The following is a 12,882-nucleotide window of genomic DNA, read 5'->3' on the forward strand; positions in this document are numbered from 1 at the left end:
GTTAGATGAACGCTTCGATCTAATGGCGTCCTAGCCCCTTGATGATTATCCTTGTTAAATTTTTTCAAGGATTTTATCAATATAATGTGATTGGCTCAACACAAGATCATCAGGTCTTCTAATGATTCTAATCCCGAGGATTAAATCAGCCAAACCCATATCTTTCATGTCAAATCTCGCATTTAACATGTTTTTGGTAGACTTGATCATCCGATCGTTACTACCAACGATGAGCATATCATCTACGTATAAACAAAGAATGACATAGTCGTCTATCGTTTCCTTAACGTAGACACATTTGTCACTTTCGTTTATTCTAAACCCATTAGTCAACATCGCATGGTCAAACTTCTCGTGCCACTGCTTAGGCGCTTGTTTTAAACCATATAGCGATTTAACCAACTTACACACTTTCCTTTCTTGGCCCCGAACCACGAACCCTTCGGGTTGTTCCATATAGATTTCCTCATCTAATTCGCCATTTAGGAAAGCGGTTTTAACGTCCATTTGATGAACTTCCAGATTCCGCAACGCGGCTATGGCAAGTATCATCCGAATGGAGTTTATTCTCGTCACGGGAGAATACGTGTCGAAGTAATCAAGGCCCTCGCGTTGCCTGTAGCCCTTGATTACAAGCATAGCCTTATACTTCTCGATGGAACCATCGGGTTTCATCTTCCTTTTAAAGACCCACTTAGATCCTAAGGGTTTACTACCCGGAGGAAGATCAACAAGTTCCCAAGTGTGATTCTGTAAAATAGAATCCACTTCACTTTTAATAGCCTCTTTCCACATTAGTCCTTCTGTAGAAGTCACGGCTTCTACATACGTTCGAGACTCGTTCTCTATCAAACAAGATAGAAAATCGGGTTCATTTTCTAATAAACAAGTTAGAGTACTCGGATCGTACTCCAACAAGTAAGTTAGAAAATCAGGACCAAATGATTTTCCAACTCTCGCCAGCTTACTGCGTCTCGGCTCGAGCTCGGGTTCTCTCTCGGATTCCCCACTATCATTGTCCATAGCTTCGTCAAACGTTCGTTTTGATGTACTTGGTCCCTCGTTGGACCTACAAGGAAATACATTTTCAAAGAAAGATGCATTCCTTGATTCTATTATCGTGTTCTCGTGTATGTCCGGATTATGGGACTCGTGTACTAAGAACCGATAAGCACTACTATTATGTGCATAGCCAATAAAGATACAGTCCACCGTCTTGGGACCTATCTTTACTTTCTTAGGTGTTGGCACCAAAACTTTAGCAAGACACCCCCACACTTTCAGGTACTGGTAGGAAGGTTTCTGACCGTTCCACAGCTCATAAGGAGTCTTATCGAACTTCTTGCGAGGTACCTTATTTAAAAGGTAATTACTTGTCAAAATAGCCTCACCCCAAGCATCTTGAGGTAGGCCCGAACTTATAAGCATCGCATTCATCATATCTTTCAATGTACGATTCTTTCGTTCGACAACACCGTTCGTTTGAGGTGAGTAAGGTGCCGTGCACTCGTTTATTATACCTACACTAGCACAGAAGTCACCAATAGGTGCTTCGTACTCACCACCTCTATCGCTTCTAACTTTCTTAATCTTACAATTAAGTTGGTTTTCAACTTCATTCTTATAAAGAATGAATTTTTCCAAGGCTTCGTCTTTGCTTTTAAGCAAATACACATAGTAATAACGTGTGCTATCGTCGATAAATGTGATAAAATATTTATTACCACCTCTTGTTTGAATCGATCTAAAATCGCACAAATCACTATGGACTAATTCTAGTGGTTCAGTTTCCTTTCAACCGATTGAAAGGTACTTTCGTTAGTTTTGCCTCAACACAAACTTCACATTTGTTATTTGTGTTAAGTTGATCACCGGACGGCCGGCAAGCGCCAAATCCTCGATAAGCACCTGCGCACGGCCAAGATAGTCCGGGATGGAAGCATCCCCCTGCCGCAATCCCTGGAATTCGCCCACCAACCGGAGAGCACGAGCCCGTGTCATCGAGCCAAGCACTTGTTCAATCGCCAACCGTAGATGCCGAGAGGTGGACTTACCGTCGGACAAGGACGAGATCAACAAGGAGATCACGGCCTTATCTTGACGGAGCCATGCACTCCGACGTAAAGAGAATAGTAAACCTATTACAAGACGAATACTAATAATAATAGACAACGAATACTCATGATAATAGACTTCTAATAGTAAATGCTTGATAAATATTCACCCCACACATATATAGAAGAGTTGAATTACGAACAGGACTTAGCTAAAAACTGCTATTGATATGATATTATGATTTGGGTAGATCAACAGTTGAAAGTTGTTAAAAAATAAGGGGGGAAATGATGGAATTAGTTTTATAAATATTATAAACTTAAAAATTTATAATAACTAGTATTTGTCCCATGCGATGCACGGAAAATATGTTATAAAAATATACCCTATATGAAGTTTATTCTTATATAAAATTTTTGTTATTTAATAATTATTATGTGTGAATTCCTATGATAAAATTATGAACATAAATATATTTACAATTAAAATAATATTTAAGGTGGGTGATTACTACAAATCTTAAACTATATTAAAAATTTAGTACATAGTATTTAATATTACAAATTTTTAAGAACTTAGTAAACTACAATAGTAATTGAATTACAATTTTAGAGTCACCACGGATCAAAATTTTTAGACCTTTGATATTTCTAACTCTAGATGTAGCAACATACAATTGACCTTTAAAGACCAAACAATCACAATCTTAGTTCAAACATTGATTTTTTCTTCCAAATACTATCGAATTAAGTGTGTAATCAATAAAAGATGAGAACTAATAATTCGAGAATATAATCTTAATGTTACTAAGCCTACTTCACGTCAATTAAGTTGGAGAGTGTTGTTGGATAGTATCCGATGAATCCACGAATAACGCATCCGATGAATCCACAACCGTAGTCCTCGATATGCACATCAACAATCTTAAATATTAGGCCGCCTAGCTATGCTATATATTAATTTCAAACTTATGGACTTTGGGGTTGCATGTATGATGTGCATGCATGCTTCTTAAAGCCATATGGTCTTGTGAAAATTAAATATTATTAATACCAACAATTAACCATTAATATCAACATTTAATTTTCACAAGACCATATGGATTTATTATAATTAAGATTATAAAATTGAATCAGTGTTTTTTTATTAAAAAAAAAAAGGTCATCATTTTTTACTAAATGTTCTAGTAAAAAGTAGTGAGAAAGAACTCAGAGAGAGAACCGAGCATAAGAGAAAGATCTAAAAAATATCTTTCTAGTAAAAAATAGTGAAAAATATTTTTTGCAAAACTGGGTCTCTTCTTGTTTGACCAAAATAGGTTGATTTCATTCACTTCATTCCCCTTGAAAATCTAATTCAACATTAAAAGAGTCTAGAAAAATGTTTTCAAAATTCAATTTTTATATTTTCAAACAGACCTAAACTGACATTATAATGAAATAGTTAAAATTCTTATTTATTACAAGTGGTTTGAGTTTTGTTCAACAAATTATGCCGAATGAACGTGGTTTGATGCTATCAAACCATAAGATATTTGGTCAAATAATTTGAGTTGATATCATTATAAATTATAGAAAATAACTGTTAGGTTTATTTCAATGACTTTCTATAACTGTAGAATATTCCAAAATCCAAATCTTTTCTTTTCTTATCAAATATAAATTTTAAATGACGATGTAATTTCATAAAATGGATGGACAGTTAAAGTTATTTTATTTATTAAATATTAAATACTTGAATGTGAATATTTTCATATTGATTATTGGATAATATGTTGTTTTATTTTATATATTTTAAATTTTTAAGATTACATGGTAGATCTAGACTCATGGTGAGACTCTCACCATGACCACGCGTCCAGTAGTCTTTCCTAAGTAGTTATTTTTTTAAAAAAAAAAATCATTCTCCACTCTCTCTCCGAGAAAACCTCTCCAAACATTCCATTTGTGTAAGAGTAAATACCCAAAATGGTCCCTGGACTATAGCTATATTCACAAATTGGTCCCTGACTTTCAATTTCAACCAATTAAGTCCTTAACTTTGTAATTTTGACACGATTTGGTCCTCCATCTATTTGACCGTTTGTTGACCGTGATCGACGATCTCCAGAAGAACCTTCAGCTCTCGTCGGCGCACGTGGAGGCCTCCAGGATGACGTTGCACTGGTTCGGAAACACGTCGTCTTCTTCGCTCTGATACGAACTCAACTACATTGAATCCAAAGGGAGGATGAATAAAGGCGGCCGGATTTGGTAGATTGCTTTCGGCAGTGGATTCAAATGTAACAATGCAGTCTGAAAATGCAACCAGAACCTTAAAAAACCGACGATGGACCATGAAATTACATATATATCCTCAAAAATCACAGTCAACAAACGGTCAAATAGACAGAGGATCAAATTGTGTTAAAATTACAAAGTTAAGGACTTAATTGGTTGAAATTGAAAGTCGAGGACCAATTTGTGAATTTAGCTATAGTCGATGGACCATTTTGGGTATTTACTCTTTGTGTAATCAATACAACTTTGAAAATGATCTGAAGAACATTTCCATATTTCATCATGTAATTTACAGATTTCATTTTCCCTAGTTCTTAATCAAAGCTAAGTCTTTTTTTTTTTTTTTCTTTTGCATATTCTTTCTTCCAATTGTGATTGCAATGTCTCTTATTTCAATTGATGTTTTCATTTAAACACATTCTTAAGATGAATAGCAAGATTCAATTATGGCCCGTTTGGTTCACGGAATAGGTCGGAAATGGCATAGCATTCCCAGGAATAGGGTAATAGGCCTATTCCTTTGTTCGGTAACCATTTCTATTACCATGAATAATATTCCTGGTAATAGCCTATTACCTCAAATAAGGTAATAGCTATTACTAGCCCCCCCCCCCCCCCCCTTGGTATTAGACTATTACTGAACGCTCAGGAATAGATTTTAAAATCTATTTTCTTTTTTACCCCTTTCTTTAACCTAATTTTTTTATCCTATATATAAATTTATCCTATTTCATCACCGTCGTCGCCGCCATCGCCGCCACCACCACCACCATCGCCACAACTGTCGCCGCCCACCACCACCACCTCCGCCACCACTGCCACCGCCCCTACCACCACTACCACCCCAGCACCACCACCACCACCATCACCACTACCGCCGCCACCATCGCCGCCGCCACCACCACCACCACCACCATCACCGCCGCCGCCACCACCACCACCGCCACCAAAACCACCACCGCCACCAAAATCACCACAACCACCACCCAGCAACACCACCGCTACCACCACCACCACCGCCGCCACAACCGTCGCCGCCCCCACCAGCACTGTCACAACCGTCACCGTCAATCGCCACCTTCACCACCACCACCATCGCCCCCACCACTACCACCGCCACCACCACCACTACCACCCCAGCAACAGCACCACCACCGCCACCACCGCATATTTTTATAAGGGTATTTATGTCTTTTAAAACATATTTCATTTCTATTCCTTAAATCAACCAAACACTGTAATATAATTCCTAAAGTCTATTCCTTCCGTGAACCAAACAATAGAATACAATTCCTATTCTATTCCTTGCCTATTCCATTCCTTATGGAATAGCATTCCTATTACCTCAAAATTGATTCCATGAACCAAACGTGTTGTTAGGGATTGGATTAGGTCATCTTTTGTAAATGATGCTATGTGATTGAATTGAGTTATAATTAAGCTAGTGTAATGACTTGATGATGTCTATAGTTGTTAGTTTGGTGTAGTGGTTTGTATTGACTCTTGTATGGTTTTGGCCAAATTATGTTAGAGGTACATGGATAAAGTGTTGTCACTACGAGAATAGAGGAACACCTTAGCCAAACCTCTCCCTAGTCCAATCTCTCTTGAGAAAAGGGAGTTACGTGGAAGGAGACATAAACATCATATCACAAGTAATTTAAGTCACCAAGAGAGTGGAGCCAACTTCCAATTGAAAGTCCAATGTCCACAGGAGCAAAAAGTGCTCGCCTGCTTGACAAAACAAATATTAATTAATTTCTAAAAAAATTATTGGTCTATTATTCACTCATTTAGATTTTACTAAAATCGATAGTGTTAAAGTGACATTGCAGTGAAGTCGTAGTTAAAAATCTAATTTATTATGGAGTATATACAAGTCACTCGGGTTCAACTTTTGAAAATTATGGTAGTACGCTACTTTTGTTACATTAGTTTATATAGCCAACTAGCGGTATTAATATCAACAAGTTGCATATATGAACCAATTGCCAGAAATTTATGGGCGAAGACTTCCGTAGACTATAAGTCGTCGATGAGAGGACTGAATAGTGAATACTTCTGTCGCATTCCACGCGGTAAGCTTGAAGATGTTACTTAAAATTTGCAGCTTTTCCTTCAAAGAAAATAATGAATTATATATATAATAATGTACCAAATTTCACATAGTATTATGGATCCTAGATCGAAACTACAAGGTACATAATCCATTCTTGTAACGTACATAATTTCATAATACACGACACAAAAAATCACAACACAAGACACATACACATGTTATATATTTACTTATATTTTTCAAATTTGATTTAGGTACATAATTTGTGTAATAGGAACAAAATTTTTTCACAACACAAGACACATAATTTCATAATATAAGCACAATTACTAATTTGTTTCAGGTATAGAATTCATACTCTGAAATTACAGAATTTTATAATACAAGACATAAAAACTCACAACATAAGACACATACACTATAGTCCACAGTGCACTGTGAACTTTGGTCCATGATATAGAGATTGAATGTTGGCCTACCCATGTTTGAGCGTCAAATTGCAAAATTATTTGTTTTAATATTTTATAATCTTTTATACTAACTCACGAATTGACTTATAAAACACCAATCGGTATAAAGTGAATTAAGACTAGAGAAATTTGACCCACATATTTAACAGTCGTCCAACCAGTAAAAAACCACAGAAATGGTATAGCAACCCATCGTGAGGTAGATAAAAATAGGACATTACTGATATATTGTGCACCTAATGCTAATTAAAATGGTTCAGGAAATTTGGAGAAGTTGCCATTACTGTTATTAAAACTGCTAGCTAATACAGATAGGTTGAGACTTGAGATTATAGGTTTATTATTATGATAAAAGTTGTAACTAATAATGAAGGTATAATTGTACGTATAGGACATTGTTCAAGTATAGGGATGTTTTATGTGAAAGATGGAGTGAGATCTGAGCCGATAATCAAATATAATCTAGATCAATGGCTCAAATCAATGAAGATTAAAAAACAAAAACAAAAAAAAAAACAAAAAACAAAGTGTAAACCACACACCTTAAAAAAGAAAACCTTGCAAGAAGGAAAACCAGACTGACGAACACCTTAAGTTTCAACAAAAATGCACCTTAAGTTCTTAACTGAAGAACTGATGCACCTTAAGCACAGAAAACAACGCACCTTAAGAAGGAAAATCATGCGCCTTAAGTTTGACCTAAAGGTAAAAAGACCAAATTGCCACCGCGTTTTTTTTTAATATGCGTTCAATCTGGACGGTCCTTTTTAGCGAGATCAACGGCTATCATTCAACTTCATCTTTCTCCTGAGCACAGTATCCACATGTGATCTCTTTATATATATATATATATATATATATATATATATATATATATATATATATATATATATATATATATATATATATATATATAGGCTTCGAATCTGGTGCAACCCCTATACTAGATGAGATCATGATATCCATTGATTCATTTTCCATAAATGGTTGAGATTATAAGAGATTGTAAAAGTAATTAAGGATATATTTAAATCAAAAGGATTAAATAGTAATTGTAGATATATGTTTAATTATGGATAAAATTCAATTGGAATCTTAAGCATTATATTAGGGGATTATGAATGAAAAATGATATTTTAAATTATGAGGGACCCTATCAATAGTAATAATTAATTATATTTTGTACATCTGAAATTTTAAATTATGAAAAATTTTACGGCGGTATGTGCGTGGATGTGGAATGGTGTGTGCGTTTTATAGTTTGCCATGGTGTACACCTCCTGTTACAGAAAACCACACACGCCATTCCACGCCCGCGCACACACCATCGTAAAATTCCCCACAATTTAAAAAAAAAAAAAAAAAAAACACAAGAAGCCCAATACTATATCGACTACGCACTGATTAGCTACTCGAAATTCAAACCCGATACCCAAATTAGATTCGTATATTTTTGTTTTCTTTTGGATACGTTTCGCACACGCCCGAAACTAGTAAAACACAAACCAAAATGTACATGCATGTATCACGAAACGCACATACCAAAACGCATAATTTTATGAAAAAACCAGCACGCCATGGTGTACGAGCCCTGTTACATTAAAACGCACACACAATTCCACACCCACGCACACACCGCCGTAAAATTCCAAAGAAAATCACTAAGAGAGAGAGAGAAATATTGATTAAGGAGAGCTGAAATAACGGTACAAATCTTTATAAACATGGAAATAAATGAAATGGAAAGTAATATATAAATATAGTGCTTAAGGACAAAAAGACTCATGCTTCATCTAAAATCAGTATAACATGGGATCCAAGTGGTAATCAATCTGAATCATCAAAAAATTAAAATCAACGATCAGGGAGTGTGCTCACGGGCTCGGCTGACTATGGGGTGTGCACCGGATTCAAAATATATATATATATATATATATATATATATATATATATATATATATATATATATATATATATACACACACACACACACACACACACACATATTTATATATTTCTTATTGTACCCCTAATTAAATTTATTTCCTATTTCACTACCACCATCACCGCCACTGACGCCACCACCACCAGCATCACACCATCGTCGCCGCCACAACCACCACCACCACCACCACCTCACCACCACATATTTTTATAAGGGTATTTATGTCTTTTAAAAGATATTTCATTTCTATTTCTTAAACCAACCAAACACTGTAATATAATTCCTAAAGTCTATACCTTCCGCGAACCAAACAATAGAATACAATTCCTATTCTATTCCTTGTCTATTTCATTCATTATGGAATAACATTCCTATTACCCAAAAATTCATTCAGTGAACCAAACGTGCTGTAAATACTTGAATAACTGGATAAGACCACGTGCGGCCTAAAAAACATCTTTGGTACGAAAATTAACTTTTTGCCTACTTAATTATAATATCTATAATTAATGTTAATATGTAAAATCTCTTATAAGATCAATACGTGAGACTTGTCAAATTTTTCATATGTTAATTACATTTTTCTTCATAAGTTTTACAATTTTTCTCATGAGTAGCTGTGGGTGTCAGCTAGATTGGTCGAGTTTAGTCCTGCTCGATTCGATACGTGGCGCTGTGATTTACCATGGAATAATATGTTTAAGGCCATGTTTGGTAAAATGCTTGTTAGCTGATAGTTGTTAGCTGTTAGTTGATTGTGTTAATTAAAGGGTATAAATAGTTGATAACATTAGCGGATTGTAGAAAAATATTTGGTAAATTAGTTGTTAGCTGATAGCTATTTGGTATAATTTCTTTTCTCATAAAGCTAATTGAAAAAGTTCCTTGGAGTAGCTTTTTGAATTTTCGGAGTTGCAAAAAGCTAATTAACCAAACATTTATATTGATATTTTAACTAAATCAAACAATTAATAGTGGTCAAATAAGCTACTAGTTTTAAGTTGGATATGGTAAGGAGATAGCGAAGGAAATTTGACAAGGAAATTTAAGGATGTTCGCCTATAAATACTAACACATTGAGAGCCTGCACATCCATCCTCATTAATCAAAACACATAAATCATTCCATCACATATACTAGCTATCTCCTATGGCGCTCAACTTTCATTTCAGATTAGTTGTTCTTGCAGCCCTTTCCTTGTTGGGGTTGTTGGCATTGGCATCTCAAGCCACCGCCCGTACCCTCGAAGAAACTTCCTTGCTCTTGCGCCATGAGAAGTGGATGACTCGCCATGGGCGTTCATATAAAGATGATGTCGAGAAAGCAAAACGGTTCCAAATCTTCAAAGAAAACCTAAAGTTTATCGAGTCTTTCAACAAGGCTGGTAACCTTTCTTACAAACTTGGCACCAACAAGTTTACGGATCTAACTATAGAGGAGTTCCGAGCCACCATGCTTAATGAAGACAAGTCATCACCAGTCCCTAAGACTTCAAAACCTGCTTCCTTTACGAATGAGAGTTTGGCTCAAATTCCATACTCTTTGGACTGGAGAGAGCATGGTGCTGTGACTGGTATCAAAGACCAAGGACACTGTGGTACGGAACTATTAACAATTATTGCATAACTTTATTTAATTTTGGTTTTAATAAAATGTCATTTTCAATTGCTCAAGTGTGGACCACAAGTATTTTGGTTATTGTCTTACCAGTGCATTTTACATGGTTTTTGAAATAGTAGCAAGTTTTTGGCTGATGGAAACTATGATTTTTGGCCAATTTTACTTCCCGCAAAACAAGAATTTTTCTAGGAAGAAAAAAAAAAAAAAAAAAAAAAAAAAAAACAGCGCGCTAGCGTGAAATAGCGGGTTTAGGCGCAACTTCGCGCCTGCTGAGGACGCGTCAGAGTGGCCGCCTGACTGAAACTAACCCTTTTATATGCTGTTTTTTTTTTTTTTAATTGTCAGAATATTTTTTTTTTCTTTTCACTTTCTCTCCTATTTTTGTCTCTCCTACATGACATTCTTAAAAATTGTGCAAACTCCTATGGATGCTCGGATTAGGTTGTTGCTGGGCATTTGCTGCGGTGGCGGCTGTAGAAGGAATAACCAAAATAAAAACAGGCCAATTAATTTCCTTATCCGAACAACAACTCGTCGACTGCGACCCTAACAGTAGCGGCTGCGGCGGCGGAAACAGAACGGAGGCCTTCCAATTCATAAAGGGCAGCGGCGGCCTCATGGCGGAGTCCGACTACCCGTACGAGGGTGTCGAGGCAAGTTGCAACACGCAAACCCTTGGCAACCCAGCTGCCACCATTGCAGGCTATCAAAAGGTGGAAGCCAGCTAATCAGCTCTCCTTGCGGCCGTCGCAAACCAGCCTATCTCAGCGGGAATCACCCTTGACGGAACATTGTTCCATGGCTACTCGAGAACAAACGGAATTTTCACCGGCTACGACAACACCGGTGATTGCGGGTCCGGACACTATCATGTTTTTTTTTAATATGCGTTCAATCTGGACGGTCCTTTTTAGCGAGATCAACGGCTATCATTCAACTTCATCTTTCTCCTGAGCACAGTATCCACATGTGATCTCTGTATATATATATATATATATATATATATATATATATATATATATATATATATATATATATATATATATATATATATATATAGGCTTCGAATCTGATGCAACCCCTATACTAGATGAGATCATGATATCCATTGATTCATTTTCCATAAATGGTTGAGATTATAAGAGATTGTAAAAGTAATTAAGGATATATTTAAATCAAAAGCATTAAATAGTAATTGTAGATATATGTTTAATTATGGATATAATTCAATTGGAATCTTAAGCATTATATTAGGGGATTATGAATGAAAAATGATATTTTAAATTATGAGGGACCCTATCAATAGTAATAATTAATTATATTTTGTACATCTGAAATTTTAAATTATGAAAAATTTTACGGCGGTATGTGCGTGGATGTGGAATGGTGTGTGCGTTTTATAGTTTGCCATGGTGTACACCTCCTGTTACAGAAAACCACACACGCCATTCCACGCCCGCGCACACACCATCGTAAAATTTCCCACAATTTAAAAAAAAAAAAAAAAAACACAAGAAGCCCAATACTATATCTACTACGCACTGATTAGCTACTCGAAATTCAAACGCCGATACCCAAATTAGATTCGTATATTTTTGTTTTCTTTTGGATACGTTTCGCACACGCCCGAAACTAGTAAAACACAAACCAAAATGTACATGCATGTATCACGAAACGCACATACCAAAACGCATAATTTTGTGAAAAAACCAGCACGCCATGGTGTACGAGCCCTGTTACAGTAAAACGCACACACAATTCCACACCCACGCACACACCGCCGTAAAATTCCAAAGAAAATCACTAAGAGAGAGAGAAATATTGATTAAGGAGAGCTGAAATAACGGTACAAATCTTTATAAACATGGAAATAAATGAAATGGAAAGTAATATATAAATATAGTGCTTAAAGACTAAAAGACTCATGCTCCATCTAAAATCAGTATAACATGGGATCCAAGTGGTAATCAATCTGAATCATCAAAAAATTAAAATCAACGATCAGGGAGTGTGCTCACGGGCTCGGCTGACTATGGGGTGTGCACCGGATTCAAAAATTAAAATCAACGATCAGGTAGTACCTCTTGTTCTATTTTTATAACTTATTTACTTGATAGTAACAACAACTGTGCAGGTAGTCCGAATACTAATGCTGCAACGTGTCCAGTTTCATCAATAATTTCCACACCCATTTTGCGCCTATTCATTTTTAAGTTCATATTTTTGAAATTAGTATGAATGAGGGTATAGTAATATTTGATTTTGTGTGTGCGCTTTTTTTTTTTTTGTTTAAATTGTTTTTTTATTGAATTGATACTAACCTTGGTGTTAAATTGTTTGTCACTACATAAACATTTGTTAAACAGTGACTACATCCTATATACTAAATGTTTTTGTTGTCAATATTGATACTGATTTTGTCTTTAATCTAAGCAAGTTGAGCCTCGAAGATGA

General features: G+C 35.8%; 1 protein-coding gene across 1 annotated transcript; it reads left to right on the forward strand.

The window, feature by feature from the left end:
• Positions 1-9,942: 9,942 nt before the first annotated feature.
• On the forward strand, positions 9,943-11,156 carry LOC109153938 (senescence-specific cysteine protease SAG39-like). Its single transcript, XM_019301828.1, has 2 exons — positions 9,943-10,405; positions 10,870-11,156. Exons 1-2 carry the CDS (start codon positions 9,958-9,960, stop codon positions 11,154-11,156), a joined length of 735 nt encoding a protein of 244 aa, XP_019157373.1. The 5' UTR covers positions 9,943-9,957.
• The last annotated feature ends 1,726 nt before the right edge of the window (positions 11,157-12,882 follow it).

The sequence above is a fragment of the Ipomoea nil genome, unplaced genomic scaffold (genome assembly GCF_001879475.1).
Source record: "Ipomoea nil cultivar Tokyo-kokei standard unplaced genomic scaffold, Asagao_1.1 scaffold2565, whole genome shotgun sequence".
Taxonomy (NCBI): Eukaryota; Viridiplantae; Streptophyta; class Magnoliopsida; order Solanales; family Convolvulaceae; genus Ipomoea; species Ipomoea nil.